Source organism: Pogoniulus pusillus, chromosome 14 (assembly GCF_015220805.1).
Source record: "Pogoniulus pusillus isolate bPogPus1 chromosome 14, bPogPus1.pri, whole genome shotgun sequence".
NCBI lineage: Eukaryota > Metazoa > Chordata > Aves > Piciformes > Lybiidae > Pogoniulus > Pogoniulus pusillus.
In genome coordinates, this window is record NC_087277.1 from 2929030 (window position 1) to 2948804 (window position 19775).

At 45.4% G+C, this 19775-nt stretch overlaps 1 protein-coding gene across 5 annotated transcripts in view; it reads left to right on the forward strand.

The window, feature by feature from the left end:
- The window catches only part of ZFPM2 (zinc finger protein, FOG family member 2), a 402942-nt gene that overhangs the window by 250560 nt on the left and 132607 nt on the right, over positions 1-19775 (forward strand). For all 5 annotated transcript variants that reach the window (XM_064154128.1, XM_064154129.1, XM_064154132.1 and 2 more), the window contains one exon: positions 1049-1160. In XM_064154128.1, coding sequence (XP_064010198.1) covers positions 1049-1160 — 112 coding nt within the window. The remainder of the gene's footprint in view (positions 1-1048; positions 1161-19775) is intronic.

Sequence of the window (19775 nt, forward strand, 5' to 3'; positions counted from 1 at the left end):
GGTTGGACTGGATGATCTTGGAGGTCTCTTCCAACCTGGTTGATTCTATGACCTCCAAGTTCACCCAGTCCAACCTATCACCCAGCCCTAGCCAATCAACCAGACCATGGCACTAAGTGCCTCATCCAGGCTTGTCTTGAACACCTGCAGGGATGGTGACTCCACCACCTCCCTGGGCAGCCCATTCCAATGCCAATCACTCTCTCTGGGAAGAACTTCCTCCTAGTATCAAGCCTATACTTCCCTGGCACAACTTGTTTAGCGAAAGGTGTGATGAATTTGAAGGCTCTACCTTTATCTCCTCAGATACCAAATTCTCTAAAGATAGAATCTGAAACACACAGGGGAGGTGTCTTGGTTAAATGTGCATCTCCTTGCCTGTGTGCCTTTTAGAGGCAGTGCTTGCCACGCTTCGCTTTTGTGCCGTCGAGCTTATGAACGCAACTTCTTTTCTAGTCCGTTTTGAGACAAAGTGCAGAGACTCATTAGCATTATCATTATCTCAGATGTAGCAAAATCACACTTCAACACTTAGCCAAAAAAAAAAAAAAAAGAGAGAGGAAACATTGCTCTATCCATTCAGAACAATTTCCTATGATAATACAAATGTTACCCAGGGCAGATCTCTGCAATGGATACCCATTCTCTAAATTCTTCTCCTGCCTGTTTCAGGAAACGGTGAGATCTCGGTGATAGTGAAGTACAATGTGTCTAAAGTTCACTTCTAAACACTTGGCTTTTTGCTGTGAAAGTCATCTGCATTCCCTTTATAAAGCTCAGCCACCAGAGAGCTGCTTAATCTTGGAGATCTGATCCAATATCATTTGGAAAAATCCTTGATAATAGTTTTGCCGTTGAATCAATGAAAGAGCTAAAGCTCACTGCTTGTGTCTTCTTAAGCAAAAAACTCCTGAGGAGAGGGAATAAGACCTTGGCTTATGGCTTTGGAGATTTTGTTGTTTGCAAATAAAATGATTATTACTATTATTATTCAAGTTCTTAATCAAGGCAAGCAAACAGCATCTGTTTGTTATCATCCTTCCTACAGAAGACAAAGGCTTCAGTCCCTATGGTACTGACTGGTGGCCCCAAGTGGTTGCTGGATGTGACTTGGCAAGGAGTAGAAGACAACAAAAACAACTGCATTGTGTACAGCAAAGGTAAACACAAGCTGATTTCTTTTCCTCTGTTTTCTTGTGTAAGGTGCTGAGATAAAAAATTACCTGTTGCACAATAGGAAAATGTCCTATTTTGTCTCCCCTTAAAGTCAAACAATTTTCCTTGCCCTTTTCCTACCGTGCTCTGATTTTGCTTGCCGTTTTGCTTTGGTTTGGTTTGCCCTTTTAATGATATAAACCCCCCACTTGTAGCCTGTAGTGTACTAAATGCTTTGCAGTCACGGAGGATGTCAGCTGCCATAACCCATATCATCTATTTTTCTCTGAGAATTAATGCCTCTTGGGAGCCATCAGTAAAATCTGCACACTTTAAATAGGTGAATTCTTTCTGACATTCTGCTGGAGATGCTGCATAGCATTTCTTCATGTTACGTGACATTGTAGACTGCTAACAGATCTGATTTTATAAGAAGAATGCAAACTTGGTCAGACTGTGGTAAGATTTGATGTCAGCATGGTAACAGAAGATAACTGGAACTGGATTTCAGGATTGTCACCTCTGAGATTCTCTTCTCTAGGTAGTGGCAGAATTTGATGATGCTTCACTGGAACGTATTAACTAGTGACAGTAGCCATCATTTCTCTCTTATGTGCATTGTCAGATTTGCTCAAGTCAGCACATGAGTCCCTACAAGGCCTCCCAAACATCATCTCTGTCTAACAACTGCTGTGGTCAAAGATGCAAAGGCTTTTGTCTTGCACCTCGAAGAGCCTTGGGTTCAGTCCATAGTGCCATGTCCTCTGCACTGTGCTGTTTGCTCTGTCATTGCAAAAGCTTTGCAGTGTGTTAAAAAGCCACCAACAAACACCCAAACCCGCACTGCTTGAATACATGGAATAAGAGTAGCTTGTTTTGTGTAGCTGTTGTTGGCATTCCCCCTGAAGATCAGGTTGCAGAACTATGACTTCCCTTTCTTTGTGTTTCAATCGCCAATCTCAGCACTTTGTGCCTCCTTCAGAACAGGCACTGTTCTAGTTTTAATTTCTTTTAGGTTTTATTTCTAACCAAACAGACCTACTGAGATCAAAGATTTGTTTGCTGAGGCAACCTAGTGACCATTTCAGCACACAAGCATCCGGGCAAATAAGCAGCCATATCAATATATGAACATACAAAACACTAATCACAACATCAAAGACTCCTAAAAACTTACTAGAAACAATTACAACTTGTTCCTATAATCATGGCAATTTATACACTTATAAGAGGATTGCTTTTAAACTGCCACAAGCCTTTGAAAGTTGAAACGCTGAAAACAGGGAATTTGCATGTTAAAAAATGAGTTGCACACCAGGGTCTTAGAAATTCTTTCTATTATAATTGCAGAGTGCCAACACATTCAGTGCTGCCACCTGAAACACCTGCAGCACTGGAGAACTGGGCTTAGATCTGAAAAAAAAAAGGTTAAGCTGCCCTTCCTTCACAGCTTGCTGGTTGCTGCCCGAGTGGAAGAGACAGCAAAGTGCTCTGAGTAACATCAGGAGGCTTTTTTTCCCCCCCTTGTCAATCCAGAGCTGCAGTTTGCTATTCATAGTCCTGAATACTCACAGGCAAACTTTTCTCAAACAACTTTTTAATGCATTGGGAAATTAGTTTCACTCCAAAAGATAGCTTTTGCAAATTCCCATGGGATGGTGTCTTATCAAGTATTACATTCTTCCTGTAATTGTAATAATACTTAGCACATATATACCACTAAGACTTTTCATCTTCAAAGGACATTACAAATACTAATTCATTAAGCAGTTTCAGTGCTATCTGGCCGATTGAATCAGTTGAAATAAGATTATTATATTGTTTTTCAGCTGTTAAAGAAACCCTTTGCTTCAGTTCAGTGCAATCTGAGTAGCCCAAAACATTCATCTTTTCATTCCAATGTGCTGGATTTTGTTACACTGATGATGCTGGTTATTTGCTTTATTTAACAAGGTATTGCAAGACAGTCCTGCAGTGCTCAGGGTGAATTCTGTTCCCTCTGCTGCAGATGCATGTTACAGCCAAAGCTGAGCATAAACCTGAGCCCTAATTCATGTTGAAAACATGCAACATCACTGAGCTTTAACAAGGTATTGCAAGACAGCCCTGCAGTGCTCAGGGTGGATTCTGTTCCCTCTGCTGCAGATGCATGTTATAACCAATGCTGAGGATAAACCTGAACTCTAATTTATGTTGAAAACATGCAACTTCACTGAGCTTTAACAAGGTATTGCAAGACAGCCCTGCAGTGCTCAGGGTGGATTCTGTTCCCTCTGCTGCAGATGCATGTTATAACCAATGCTGAGGATAAACCTGAACCCTAATTTATGTTGAAAACATGCAACTTCACTGAGCTTTAACAAGGTATTGCAAGACAGCCCTGCAGTGCTCAGGGTGGATTCTGTTCCCTCTGCTGCAGATGCATGTTATAACCAATGCTGAGGATAAACCTGAACTCTAATTTATGTTGAAAACATGCAACTTCACTGAGCTTTAACAAGGTATTGCAAGACAGCCCTGCAGTGCTCAGGGTGGATTCTCTTCCCTCTGCTGCAGATACATGTTACAGCCAAAGCTGAGGACAAACCTGAGCCTTAATTCATGTTGAAAACATGCAACTTCACTGAGCTTTAACGAGGTATTGCAAGACACTCCTGCAGTGTGAATTCTGTTCCCTCTGCTGCAGATACATGTTATAGCCAAAGCTGAGGACAAAGCTGAGCCCTAATTCATGTTAAAAACATGCAACTTCACTAAGCTAACGTGGGATATGAGTTGTAGGTGCTTTACCTTCACTGCCTGCTGTTCGTCTCTTTGTGCTCTGAATTGGCTGCTCTGTCATTCCTTAAGCACCTGCACTTGCCTTGAGCTTTGCTGGGATTTTTCTGCTAGAAAGATTAATTGACTTGGATCAAAACAATGTCAAACAGAAGATGGTAAAATAAATACATAGAATAATGCTTCTTCCTTCAATTTGTATCTCATCATTCCAGATTACATTGCCTTGATTTGTGTTAGCTTTCTGTCTCCTATAGTGCCATTACTTCTAATGAAACGGTGTCAGCTGGCATGTATTTGTAATTTGGTGTTATGTTGTAGTTGCATGTGTATAATTCTGTTAGTTTGCTTAGCAATCCATTGTTATTCCTGAAAGCAATTAGCTCAGCAACTGTGCAGAGTCGTTCGTGTAGTAGATTCGGTCACCTGGGAGCTGTTTCTCTTACTCTACCCAAGATGAGATGAGTGGAGTAAATTGGCACATTTCTAAGAGGGAAATAAGTGTGAGAATTGGCCAGCAGGACATGGGTAAGCAGTTGCTGACTCAAGCACATGCCATACTGCCTTTTGGCTTGTATTAGTTATACCTTTTAGAGGAGGATTTTGCCCAGCTCTTTCAGGAGAGCAATGTCAGCCAGACCTACAGCTCACCAGAGACTCTGATCGCTGTGCTCACCCATGGACCACATACAGAGTATCACAGGGAGGGGAGTCTGGCATTGAGTTCCTACTGAAAGGGAATCTCATCTGGCCAGCCAACTCCCAAATTCCCTTCAAAACTCTCCATGGAATATTGTCTCTAGGCAAGCAAGTGTAAAGAGTGTGTGTGCATGTACATGTGTGTGTGTATCTATATATATGTGATGACCATATATGTGATTAGATTTAACTCTCCATGGAATACTGTCTCTAGGCAAGCAAGTGCAAAGAGTGTGTGTGCATGTACATGTGTGTGTGTATCTATATATATGTGATGAACATATATGTGATTAGATTTAACTCTCCATGGAATATTGTGTCTAGGCAAGCAAGTGCAAAGAGTGTGTGTGCATGTACATGTGTGTGTGTATCTATATATATGTGATGACCATATATGTGATTAGATTTAACTCTCCATGGAATATTGTCTCTAGGCAAGCAAGTGCAAAGAGTGTGTGTGCATGTACATGTGTGTGTGTATCTATATATATATATGATGAACATATATGTGATTAGATTTAACTCTCCATGGAATATTGTCTCTAGGCAAGCAAGTGCAAAGAGTGTGTGTGCATGTACATGTGTGTGTGTATCTATATATATGTGATGACCATATATGTGATTAGATTTAACTCTCCATGGAATATTGTCTCTAGGCAAGCAAGTGCAAAGAGTGTGTGTGCATGTACATGTGTGTGTGTATCTATATATATGTGATGACCATATATGTGATTAGATTTAACTCTCCATGGAATATTGTGTCTAGGCAAGCAAGTGCAAAGAGTGTGTGTGCATGTACATGTGTGTGTGTATCTATATATATGTGATGACCATATATGTGATTAGATTTAACTCTCCATGGAATATTGTCTCTAGGCAAGCAAGTGCAAAGAGTGTGTGTGCATGTACATGTGTGTGTATCTATATATATATATGATGAACATATATGTGATTAGATTTAACTCTCCATGGAATACTTGTCTCTAGGCAAGCAAGTGCAAAGAGTGTGTGTGCATGTACATGTGTGTGTGTATCTATATATATGTGATGACCATATATGTGATTAGATTTAACTCTCCATGGAATATTGTCTCTAGGCAAGCAAGTGCAAAGAGTGTGTGTGCATGTACATGTGTGTGTATCTATATATGATGAACATATATGTGATTAGATTTAACTCTCCATGGAATACTTGTCTCTAGGCAAGCAAGTGCAAAGAGTGTGTGTGCATGTACATGTGTGTGTGTGTCTATATATATATGATGAACATATATGTGATTAGATTTAACTCTCCATGGAATATTGTGTCTAGGCAAGCAAGTGCAAAGAGTGTGTGTGCATGTACATGTGTGTGTGTATCTATATATATGTGATGACCATATATGTGATTAGATTTAACTCTCCATGGAATATTGTGTCTAGGCAAGAAAGTGCAAAGAGTGTGTGTGCATGTACATGTGTGTGTGTATATGATGAACATATATGTGATTATATTTCTTAATTTATTACAGTAGAATCACAATTCTTCACCTATAGAAGTTTGTAGATTAAGAAACTGGTTAAAGTCATACATCAAAGTCCATTCAAAGTGAATAGCTAGGAAGGAACCATTCAGCATTTGAAATTAGTTCTGTTTAGTCTAGGATCACTTATTTCTGCCTGTATGTTTTTATGACTGCATTTCCCCAATACTAGGGCAAATTAGGAAGAGGATCTCTTTGGCCAAGAGAGCCAATGGCATCCTGGCCTGGATCAGGAGCAGTGTGGCCAGTAGGACGAGGGAGGTTATTCTGCCCCTGTTCTCAGCACTGGTCAGGCCACATCTTGAGTGCTGTGTCTGATTCTGGGCTCCTCAATTCAAGAGAGATGTTGAGGTGCTGGAAGGTGTCCAGAGAAGGGCAACGAAGCTGGGGAGGGGCCTGGAGCACAGCCCTGTGAGGAGAGGCTGAGGGAGTTGGAGTTGTTTAGCCTGGAGAAGAGGAAGCTCAGGGGTGAATTAATTGATTTCTACAACTACCACCCTAAACCATATCCCCAAGTGACCTTTAAACACATCCAGTGTTGGTGAATCAACCACCTTCCTGGACAGCCCATTCCAATACCTGACCACTCCTTCCTTTTTGTTTTTCCTAATATCCAGTCTAAACCTACCCAATGGCATCCTGAGGCCATTCCCTCTTGTTCTATAACTAACTGTGTGCCAGAAGAGACTAGCACCAACCTCTCCACGGTGTCCTTTCAGATAGTTGTAGACAGTGGTGAGGTCTCCCCTCCACCTCCTCTGTTTCAAACCAAACAACCCAACACAGTTGTGCACCGAACCTGGTAAATCTCCAAGACCAGAGGCAGGAGTCCCCCCACAAACTGGGAAAGGGCTTGGGTATTAACTGCAGATCTTCTACTGAGACGGGAAGGGATTCAGTCTCTTCTGCCAGGCAACCAACAACAGAACAAGGAGACACAGTCTCAAGTTGTGCTAGGGGAGGTCTAGGCTAGATGTTAGGAGGAAGTTGTTGGCAGAAAGAATGATTGGCATTGGAATGGGCTGCCCAGGAAGGTGGTGGAGTTGTTGTCTTTGGAGGTGCTCAAGCAAATCCTGGCTGAGGCACTTAGTTTAGTTGACTGAATAGCGCTGGGTGCTAGGTTGACCTGGATGATCTTGGAGGTCTCTTCCAACCTGCTCGATTCTACGATTCTCTGAAATTGCTGCTGACTGAATAGTATGCAAATGGTGCAAAGGAACAGAGGTGCAGAGACTGAAAACCATGCTGGTGTAGGAGCCATTTCCCTGGCTGTTCTTTGAGCCCCGTTCCATGGGAGGTACGGGTGCCATGTGTTTAGCGGCATCGTTCAAGCAGGGTGCCCGCACAAACATTTAGCTGTGGGAATTATAAAATCATAAGGCGATTAAGTTAGCTAGTTGTGAAATTCCAATATTGCTTTTTAAATGACTTCAGGATATAGGAGGTGCTAAGGTTATTATCTGTTATCAGGAATACAGCGGAATTGTACGACTGGATAATAACTAAACAACTGACACAATGTAAAATTACATTATCAGTGTGTTAAAACAAAATTGCGCCCTAAAGGAGTCTACATGCCAGCTCAGAGCTGCAGTGTAATTATGCTTAACTCTGATAATTAAAATACAACGGAGATCAACAGAATCATTTTCATTAAGAAAATTATTAATGATGGTGGTATAACAGTAATTGATTGCAGAGCACCACAGGATAACTCTGTGCAGGAAAACCAACATGTTTAACGTGCGTCCGGGCCGCCCGGGTTGCGCTGCTTACCAGGCAGTGCGCTGCCCGGCAGGCTGGCAGCTGCAGGGTATGGCTGCTTCTGCAAACCTCGAGTCAGAAAATGGCTGCTTTTCAGGCTGCCCTTTGGAGGGAGAGAACTGGGGAACAGAGTGGCAGGAAAATCTGGGGGTACTGATTGATACCCGCCTGAACATGAGCCAGCAGTGTGCCCAGGTGGCCAAGAGAGCCAGTGGCATCCTGGCCTGCATCAGGAATGGTGTGGTCAGCAGGAGCAGGGAGGTCATTCTGCCCCTGTACTCTGCACTGGTCAGACCACACCTCGAGTACTGCGTTCAGTTCTGGGCCCCCCAGTTTAGGAAGGACACTGAGATGCTCGAGCATGTCCAGAGAAGGGCGACGAGGCTGGTGAGAGGCCTTGAGCACAGCCCTACGAGGAGAGGCTGAGGGAGCTGGGGTTGTTTAGCCTGGAGAAGAGGAGGCTCAGGGGTGACCTTATTGCTGTCTACAACTACCTGAAGGGTGGTTGTGGCCAGGGGGAGCTTGCTCTCTTCTCTCAGGTGGCCAGCTCCAGAACGAGAGGACACAGCCTCAGGCTGCGCCAGGGGAAATTTAGGCTGGAGGTAAGGAGAAAGTTCTTCACTGAGAGAGTCATTGGACACTGGAATGGGCTGCCTGGGGAGGTGGTGGAGTCGTCGTCCCTGGGGCAGTTCAAGGCAAGGTTGGATGTGGCACTTGGTGCCATGGTCTGGCCTTGGGCACTGTGGTAAAGGGTTGGACTTGATGATCTGTGAGGTCTCTTCCAACCTTGGTGATACTGTGATACTGTGAAAAGGGTCAGGTCCAGCTGCCAAAAAGGAGCCAGCCAACGGCAGTGACTCTCATGCTTCCTGAGCCATCTCATTGCGCATGAGGCCGTGTTTGGTTTTGCATTTCCATTAGTGATTTACTGATGTTATTTCCTCCTCTGCCTGGCCTCACTGAGTAGTTTATGCCCTTCGTTATTCCTGAGAGGATGCAGGAAGGAGGAAAAAAAAAAAGCATCCTTGCCCCAGCATGGCTCCACAGGCACCGCGTGACAGCTTCGCAAGCCCTGTTAATTGTCCCAGCGGTGCGGACCCGCGATATCGAGTGCTGTAAAAAGCCTCCAACCCTCCATGAGTGAAATCACAGCCAGTGCCTACTGAGCAACTATGTTGCCTGAGGGTGAGATCTGAGAATTGTCATTTTCTTTTGGTGAACGTGAAACTGGAAGGGGAGGGGGGACAGGAATTTGGGCAGCGCCTCTCCGCGCAGCTAAGGCATGGGTGCTGGCTCAAACAGATGCTGCTTTTGAAAGCTGCCCCAAAAAGTCTATTCTCCAATCACAATGGAGAACAAGCCTGCTAGGGTGGATTTACAGGATGAGATTAGTTAAAGTGACAGCTGCCCGTGCTGAAACTGTGTCATGGAGCTCATTTATAAATAGAAACTCGAGGAGAGGCAGCACAAGAGAGAAGGCAGAGCAGAAGTTGGGGCTAGAAGCAGAGGGCTGGCCTCAGCTTGCCCAGGACTTCCCCTGGCTGCAAGGCTCAGTGGCTGACTTAAAATAAGTATATGCGTAACTGCTTACTTACTTCACACATGCTGGCAGGAGTTAACTAACACATGTGCCATGCGTTGGTACAAATACAATCACAGAATCAACCAGGTTGGTAGAGACCTCCAAGATCATCCAGGCCAACCTAGCACCCAGCCCTGTCCAGTCAACCAGACCATGGCACTAAGTGCCTCATCCAGGCTTTGCTTCAACACCTCCAGGGATGGTGACTCCAGCACCTCCCTGGGCAGCCCATTCCAATGCCAATCACTCTCTCTGACAACAACTTCCTCCTAACATCCAGCCTAGACTTCCCCTGCCACAACTTGAGACTGTGTCCCCTTGTTCCATTGCTGGTTGCGTGGCAGAAGAGCCCAACCCCACCTGGCTACAGCCTCCCTTCAGATATTTGTAGCCAGTAATAAGGTCTGCCTCATTGCTGTCCCCAGCTACCGCAAGGGAGGTTCTAGCCAGGTGGGGTTGGTCTCTTCTCCCAGGCAAGCAGCAAGAGAACAAGAGGACATAGCCTTGGGTTGTGCCAGGGAAGGTAGAGACTGGATGTTAGGAGGAAGCTGTTGGCAGAGAGAGTGATTGGCATTGGAATGGGCTGCCCAGGGAGGTGGTGGAGTCACCATCCCTGGAGGTATTGAAGCAAAGCCTGGATGAGGCACTTAGTGCCATGGTCTGGTTGACTGGACAGGGCTGGGGAATAGGTTGGACTGGATGATCTTGAAGGTCTCCTCCAATCTGGTTGATTCTATGATTCTATGAAATGCTGTATAGGGTTACAAGAAGTTACTAGTAAGAATTAAAGTAAAATTTTAATTAATTTTGCTAATTTCAAGTAAGCAGTCCACTTTTTAACTCAAGACAAGTTGGTCCTAACAACAGGAGAGGTCTTAAATTTTGCTTGACTGACAGACAGTTAATTTTCTTCATTATTCTGTTAGGTCTTTGATAGCACTTTTTCCCCAGGAAGTGAGTTTTTTAACTAGCAAATACCAATTTTTAGGGTTTTTTTCCTCCCTGCAACTTCAGGCAATGTAATGGTACATTGTGCCATGGACATATAGCATCAGAGACACAGGTCAAACATAAGAGGGAGTTCTGACACTGCTGCATTAAAATATGTTGTGTTTTGGGTCAGAGAACAAGATGTTTAATCGGGCACAGGTTAAATTCAGCATGCATTTTAGATTGCAAGAGGCTTTGTTCCACACACTACTAAAAGCAAATTGAATCGATTTGTTTGCTGATGACACTGAGCTGTATGGTGCAGCAGACATGCTGGAAGGCAGGGATCCATCCAGAGGGCCCTGGACAGGCTGGAGAGGTGGGCACAAGCCAACCTCAGGAGGTTCAGCAAGACCAAGTGCAAGGTCCTGCATCTGGGTCAGGACAATCCCAAGCACAAATCAGGCTGGGCAGTGAGTGGCTGGAGAGCAGCCCTGAGGAGAGGGACTTGGGGGTGTTGCTGGACAAGAAGCTCAACATGAGCCAGAAGTGTGCACTTGCAGCCCAGAGAGCAACCACAGCCTGGGATGCAGCAGGAGAAGTGTGGCCAGCAGGGCAGGGAGGTGATTCTCCCCCTCTACTCCACTCTGCTGAGACCCCACCTGGAGTGCTGCATCCAGTTCTGGAGCTGTCATTACAAGAGGGATGTGGAGATGCTGGAGAGTGACCAGAGAAGGGCCACAAGGATGCTGAGAGGGCTGCAGCAGCTCTGCTGTGAGCACAGCCTGAAAGAGTTGGGGCTGTTGAGTCTGGAGAAGAGGAGGCTCCCAGGTGACCTTCTTGTGGCCTTCCAAGATCTGAAGGGGGCTACAAAAAAGCTGGGGAGGAACTTTTTAGGCTATGAGGGAGTGACAGGACTGGGGAGATTGGAGCAAAGCTGGAGGTGGTGAGATTCAGAGTGGAGGTGAGGAGGAAGTTCTTGAGCATGAGAGTGGTGAAAGCCTGGAGTAGGTTGCCCAGAGAGGTGGTTGAGGCCCCATGGCTGGAGGTGTTTAAGACCAGGCTGGATGAGGCTGTGGGCAGTCTGCTCTAGGGTAGGATGTCTCTGCCTATGGCAGGGGGGTTGGAACTGAATCATCTTTGTGGTCTCTTCCAACCCTGACTGCCTCTATGATTCTGTGATTTACTTAAGCTGTTCCAGGTGGACAGTCTGAAATCTGCAGTGTCTGCTGTGCTGTAGGATGTCTCCGTTAGCTAAACAACGTGAAGACTTTGCTGGTGGTACAGGTGTTTTGTTCTGGCTTTCTACCCACTGACAAAACCCCTGATTCTTCTAACAATCTGCGTGCCACACCTATCCTAATATCAAAGGTGCATGAAGTTATTAAGGCTGGAACAGACCTCTGAGATCATCAAGTCCAGCCTATGACCTAACATCACCACATCGACCAGACCATGGCACTAAGTGCTGCATCCAGTCTTTCCTTAAACACCTCTGGGTGCAGTGACTCCACCACCTCCCTGGGGCAGTCCATTCCAGTGTCTGATTATCCTTCCTGTGAGGAAGTGCATCCTAACATCCAACCTAAACCTCCCCTGGCACAGCTCCAGGCCATGCCCTCTCATCTTGTCCTGAGTTGCCTGGGAGAAGAGCCTGACCCCCGCCTGACTGCAGCTTCCCTTCAGGTAGTTGTAGGAAGAGCTTCTTTTGCATTTCTTTTTCCACAACATTGAAAGTTGGAAAAGGGAAGTATGATGATGTGTGTGTGATGCTTACCTAAAATAATATCTCTGCTTTCACAGTCACATGAAGAGAGTCTCCTGTATACAGTCTTACAGACATGGGTGGTAGGCAGGCGGGTGGCACACTTTGTGTTTCCTCTTGCAGGGCTGTACGCCTAATGCCTAATGATGCTGTTGCAAACTACTGCAAGTCAGTGCTGCTATTTCCCCTGCAGGGCTGTACACCGAATTCCTAATGATGCTGTTGCAAACAAAACTACTGCAAGTCCTTGCTGCTGCTTCCTATGCTGGCTACGGAAGGAGAGACTGTTTTGCCCCCATGCCTAGTGATATATATTGCTCGCTGATGGCAGGCGCAGTGTTGTGCACTTAATTCAGACACAGGTCAGCTTTACAGAAATCACAAAGCAGGGCTGTACTTTTCACTTGATTTTAGTTTTTTACCTCTGCAAACAGATCCAAGGAGGAGGGGATTATCTCCTTCAGAGAGTTTGGAGGTCAAGGCCCTTGTATATTGTCTTAATTACCTATGAGAAAGGGTCATTGTATGCATCTTTATGAAGTTAGTATGATATGCATATAACAGCATGCAGTGAATTATTGCATGCTCTCTAGGTTCTAAGTATCATGTAGGTAATAAAAGGAAGATGACAAGAACACCAGAGCACAGCTATATTTTCACTTTCAAGAGGAAAATGCCTTTTTTCCCCCTCCATTATTAGTGCATTTCATTTACACAGCTGCCAGATGATATTTTCAGGTTGTTCTCCTATGTAGGTTGGCTTGGGTTTTTCTTCTTTTCCCTTAAGTTCCTCTTGTCATTTACTGTGTAGTTTATTTCCTAGTTTGAAATGGGATTTTATTTTCCTTAATGAGCCAAGGATGCAGGCAGAATGCTGACATGATTTGCACCTTTATACCTTTTGGACTGAAGGTATAAAAAGCTGTAAACTGAGTCTCACCACTCAGCTATGGGAACATCTTTAGGGTGGAAAAGAAGCCCAGTATGTACTTCACACCAGGAGCATGTGAAAAAGAAGCATTGCTTCACCCATTCAGACCACTGGCAAAAATAAATGCAAGCATCAGGCAGAGATTTGTATGTTTTTTTTCCAAGATCCATATTTGTCCCTCATTTTTCTAGCTGGGTTGTAGTAGAATCAATCATTAATTCTGTGATTCTGTCATTTAAAACTAAGAAAAAATGTTTTCATTATTTTCAGGATACTTTGTAGGTGCTAAATGTGTTTTGTTTTTTTAATCTAACTATTCCCCCCCCCCCTCCCATCCATTATGCTAAATAAATATTGAGGCGTGCAATAAACCTTCTGACCCCTATGGCTCATGGTAGCATTACTCTGTCATCTGCCATGCAAAGCAAGAAGGGGAGGAAGAAAAAAAAAGCCCCCAAATTTGCTGAGCCACACATTTCAAGTTGTTGACAACCCCATCCACAAGAAAACAGAAGAAAATATATATGCACTCTGTCCTGTCATAAGGCTTTCGCCTTATCTTGAGAGACTGTCAGGGCAGGGACATCATGGAATGGACAGGAGTCTATTAAATTAATAAGCTGCTGGATGGTGTCTGGAGAGCTGTGATGCTCCATAAATCCAGTTTGATCATGGTGGACAAGGTTTAAATCTGCAGCCTTCTAATACACATCCAGGTCCTGGATTGGATTTGAGGTTTTGTGCTGGAGACACAGAGATAGTCCTGCAGCTTGTGAATTAAGATTTATCATTTTTTCATACTGTGGTTTTCTTTTTTATTTTTTTTTCCTCCCCCTATACTTCTTGACAAAAATGAAAACACCTTAGGGATCCTGGCAAATATTATTGCTTGAAATGAAAGAGCTGTTTTCAAGGTGAAACTGTGACCTAGAAGCCTTAAAAGCAAACCTTGGTCATTCTTTTCAGGCAGCTCCGTTGATGCTGGGTATGAAATGTCTGTATGGGAGGAAACAAGGCTGGATCCATCTGCAGCCTGTTTTATAGTGTTTCCTCTCAAATGCTCTTGCTGTGTGTTTGTGATGCAAGACAAACTAATGGTGTGCCACATAAAAAACAAACTCTTAATACATGTAGAAATGCATTCTTCTCCCCATTCGCAGCATAAACCAGAATCACAGAATGAACCAGGTTGGAGGAGACCTCTAAGATCACAGGATCACAGAATATTAGGGGGTGGAGGGGACCCAAGGAGATCATCCAGTCCAACCCCCCTGCCAGAGCAGGACAATCCTATCTAACACAGATCACAGAGGAACACATCCAGACAGGCCTTGAAAGTCTCCAGAGAAGGAGACTCCACAACCTCTCTGGGCAGCCTGTGCCAGTGCTCTGGGACCCTTACAGTAAAGAAGTTCCCCCTTGTGTTGAGGCAAAACTTCTTTTGCTGCAACTTACACCCATTGCCATCCACTGATTTCCCTGAATATACTCATTCAGTTATGGCATCATAAAATGCTGTCAGGCTAGTTAAGCACAACTTCCCCTTGGTAAATTCATGCTGACTACTCCTGATAACCTTCTCTTGCAAGAGCCTTGAGATGCCCTCCAGCAGGAGTCGTTCCATTGTTTTTCCAGGGCTGGAGGTGAGGCTGACTGCTCTGTAGTTTCCTGGAACTTCTTTCTTGCCCCTTTTGAAGACTGGAGTGACACTGGCTCTCCTCCAGTCCTCAGGCATCTCTCCTGTCTGCCATGATTTGGCAAAGATGATGGAGAGTGGTAGAGCAATAATATCAGCCAGTTCACTCAGCACCCTTGGGTGCATCTCATCAGGGCCCATGGACTTGTTAATGCAACATCATTGAGTCCAGCCTATAGTCGAGGTGGTTCTGTCTATAAATGACAGCATGGTATGAAATTTCTCTGCCACTTACCTCTAAATATATTAAACCTGATGGCATCAGTCCAGAGAAGACTCTTACATAGCATTCAAGGTGCCAGGCTCCTAGGAAAACCAATGTGATGTGCAGCTGCGATGTCCAAGTGGGTTGTAAAGCTGGACTGCCTGGAATGCAGTGTTAACCTTATGCTGGATGTGTTTTGTCTCTAGCTGCTGAGAGGCAAGGCTGTTAGTATGGCAGTGGTGGAATTCAAGTGTCTCTTGTCCATGTCACTGACCTGCAAGCCCGTGATTTATTACTATGTCCCTAAGCTGCTGATCTTGTTACACTGGAGACTTCAGCAGGTGATCACTATGCTCACTTACACAGGCAATGGCACAGCCAGCAGCCCTCTCTTAAATTCCATAGCCACATTTTGGATGCTGCTTAGTTTATTTGTTGCAGGTATGTAGAATCTCTGCTATTTTGTTTAAAGCAGCCTGTGCTTGTTTTGTTCTCATTTGTTGGTTTAGGAGCTTAAAGGAGATTTCTTGACATTAGAGAAGTGCAATGTGTACATTACAAGAAATGAATGGCTCCTGTTGCAATACAGTGGACACTAAGTTTTGTTTCATGCTCAGGAAAATATATTCAGAGATGTAAGCAACTGAATAAGGTTTCCTTAAACAGAAGTTGGGAACAAGATGCAGCCTCAGTCACACCCATCCATACACTTTCCTCCATTGTCTTCTAGAAATCACTTAAGAGCTGTAGCCAGAGACATGTGTGACTGAATCCTGACCTCTCTATTGATCCTGAGGATCAATCTATGTACCCTGTGATCCAAAGATCAATTTTAACTTTTCTCTCCTTCTCTCATGATGTTCTAGCACTGTTGTACACAGCCCAGAAGGAGCACAACATCCCAGTGTGACACTGTGGTGCTAAGGCCAGCACTGTAGCCCCCATCCATTGGTATTGATGCAATGACAGTTGCACTGTGTTGCTTGTGGCAGGTTGTTAACTGTGGTTAGTGAAATGGGGATGAGAGAGGGTGGAACTTAGGAAAAGAACTCCAGCATGCCCCTGTACTCTGCACTGGTTAGACCACACCTTGAGTACTGTGTTCAGTTCTGGGCCCCCCAGTTTAGAAGGGACATTGAGATGCTTGAACGTGTCCAGAGAAGGGCGATGAGGCTGGGGAGAGGCCTTGAGCACAGCCCTACGAGGAGAGGCTGAGGGAGCTGGGATTGGTTAGCCTGGAGAAGAGGAGGCTCAGGGGAGACCTTATTGCTGTCTACAACTACCTGAGGGGAGGTTGTGGCCAGGAGGAGGTTGCTCTCTTCTCTCAGGTGGCCAGCACCAGAACAAGAGGACACAGCCTCAGGCTGCGCCAGGGGAGATTTAGGCTGGAGGTGAGGAGAAAGTTCTTCCCTGAGAGAGTCATTGGACACTGGAATGGGCTGCCCGGGGAGGTGGTGGAGTCGCCGTCCCTGGAGCTGTTCAAGGCAGGACTGGACGTGGCACTTGGTGCCATGGTCTGGCCTTGAGCTCTGTGGCAAAGGGTTGGACTTGATGATCTGTGAGGTCTCTTCCAATCCTAATAATACTGTGATACTGTGAAAATACAGGACTCCCTCATTGCAGTCTCACTTGCAAGTGAGGCAGGATGCTTCCCTTCTCACCAGTGCTGGGGCACCCCTCACCCTTCACACTTAGTCTTCTTAGAGAGAAGGAAGAACACATGGAGAAGTTGCAGCCTGCTTTGATGTGTGGTTAATATCTAAGGAACGAACCCCTGCTACTGCAGAGAGAGAACAGAGCAGCTTCCTTAGCACATCATTTATTGTGGTGTTACAAAAGGAAGAGGGAAAATATTAAAAAGCCATTTCACATTTCTGTCTTTTGTGGTTTAGTTTCATTCTGCCAGGGCATGTGGGGCAGTGCTGACAGACAGAAATCTCTGCTCACTGTGCCAAACTTGTGATATTTGAAGCTGGTTGCGACGCTGAAGCAGATTTAGTAGAGATGTTCTGTAGCTGAGTGATGATGATGCACATGACTGAATCAGTCCACAGCAAACAGAACCAAGGTCTGTTTCTGGGCCAGAAAATGCCTGTAAGGTAATTTCTTCTGGTAGTACCACACTATACAGTAGGATGAGGGAGGTTATTCTGTCCCTGTATTCAATGCTGGTCAGACCACAACCCGAGTGCTGTGTCCAGTTCTGGGCTCCTCTGTTCAAGAGAGATGTTGAGGTACTGGAAGGTATCCAGAGAAGGGTGATGAAGCTGATGAGGGGCCTGGAGCACAGCCCTGTGAGGAGAGGCTGAGGGAGCTGGGGGTGTGCAGCCTGCAGAGGAGGAGGCTCAGGGCAGACTTCATTGCTGTCTGCAGCTACCTGAAGGGAGGCTGTAGCCAGGTGGGGTTGGGCTCTTCTGCCAGGCAAGCAGCAACAGAGGAAGGGGACACAGCCTCAAGCTGTACCAGGGGAGGTCTAGGCTGGATGTTGTTAGGAAGTTGTTGGCAGAGAGAGTGATTGGCATTGGAATGGGCTGCCCAGGGAGGTGGTGGAGTCACTGTCCCTGGAGGTGTTCAAGCAAAGCCTGGCTGGGACAGTTAGTGCCATGGTCTGGTTGATTGGCTAGGGCTTGGTGCTAGGTTGGACTGGATGATCCTGGAAGTCTCTTGCAACCTGATTGATTTGAAAGAGAGAAGGCACAGTCAGGTAATGCACACTGGGCTCTGAAACATCTTGGTGAATGGAGAGTTCTTGCATGTAACAGTGGTGATGTAGAAACACACACAAATTGAAAACTTGTTTTTAGAGTTGAATATGTAAACACAGTGTGGTAGAAGCATATTGAAATAGTTGAACTAAGGGCAGTGCACAAATGATTTAAGAGCTGGACAATTGAAATACATGCATGAGGAAAGCAAGGCTCAGACATTGACTGAGAGGCTCAAACCTCAAACTTAGAAGCTAAGGCAAAGTGTGGTGCTTGGTCTCTTAGCTGAAAGTCATACTCAGATAGGTAGGAAGAGGAGCATCTGAGGCACAGGGGAGACCACAGTGTCTTTGGCCAGCCAGAATGTTTGCTGATAGTATGGGTGATTTAACTTAAAAGCAAGAGGTGAAAAGAAAGTGCTTAACACTAGGAAATGAGAAGGGTGGCATCTACTGATACTTCTATTAATAAACTGTGCTTCTAGATGTGAGCAGACCTGTTTTCACAGTGGGTGCACGTGCATGCTAATGGGTTTGAATTCCACGTGCTTTAAATGCATTTTTAGGTTACAATTAAATGAAATTTAAACTGAGGCTGACAGATTGCTAAGGCTAAGCCAGTTTGATGGTTAAGTTTCAATTAAATTGTGTTTCTTGTTGGAGCAAATGAAGTATAAAAAATCACAAGCAATTCTGGTTTTCAGTGCTTTGCCTTTGTGGAAAGTGTAGCCTTAAGTATGACTTCAAGACTTTTGTTTTCCATTCCCTCCTAAACCAGAAATTAATTAGGGCTGAACAAGCATCGGGTATAGGTTCAGAACTCCTTCCTGAGAGTCTTTTGTGGATCAGTGGTCCAGGAGCAATTTCCTAAGAAAGCTGTTTTGTGGTGCAAATGATTACTTATTTTATTTGGGTTTAAAAAGCTGAGGCGGGGGGAATAAAAGTTGAGAATGTGATAATGGTTGAAAGAATGAACCATTTTTGCTGCTTTCTGGGAAGTCACTTTCGTTTGCACTGTCTCAGAAGATCTGCTGAGGTTAACTCTTTAAAGGAATTATAGAATCAGTCAGGGTTGGAAGGGACCATAAGGATGATCTAATTCCAACTGCCCCTGCCATAGCCAGGGACACTCTAGCCTAGATCAGGCTAGTCAAAGCCTCATCCAGTCTGACCTTAAACACCTCCAGGGACAGGGCCTCAATCACCTCCCTGGGCAACCCATTCCAGCCTCTCACCACTCTCATGCTCAAGAACATCCTTCTCACATCCATTCTGAACCTACCCACCTCTAGCTCTGCTCCATTCCCCCTAGACCTGTCACTCCCTCATAGCCTAAAAAGTCCCTCCCCAGCTTTTTTGTAGGCCCCCTTCAGATACTGAAAGGCCACAAGAAGGTCACCTGGGAGCCTCCTCTGCTCCAGCCTGCACAGCCCCAACTCCCTCAGTCTGTGCTCACAGCAGAGCTGCTGCAGCCCTCTGAGCATCCTTGTGGCCCTTCTCTGGTCACTCTCCAGCATCTCCACATCCCTCTTGACCTAGGGGCTCCAGAACTGGATGCAGTACTCCAGGTGGGGTCTCAGCAGAGTGGAGTAGAGAGGGAGAATCATCTCCCTGGCCCTGCTGGCCACACTTCTGCTGCTGCAGCCCAGGCTCTGGTTGCTCTCTGGGCTGCAAGTGCACACTGCTGGCTCATGTTGAGCTTCTCATCCACCAGCACCCCCAAGTCCCTCTCCTCAGGGCTGCTCTCCAGCCACTCACTGCCCAGTCTGATTGGTGCTTGGCATTGCCTCAACCCAGCTGCAGGACCTTGCACTTGATCTTGTTGAACCTCCTGAGGTTAGGTTGTGCCCACCTCTGCAGCCTGTCCAGGTCCCTCTGGATGGATCCCTTCCATTCAACCTGTCTGCTGCACCACACAGCTTGGTGTGGTCAGCAAACATGCTGAGGGTGCACTCAATGCCTCTGTCCATGGCACCAACAAAGATGTTGAACAAAACCGGCCCCAGGACTAATCCCTGAGGGACTTGATTTTTTTAGCATATT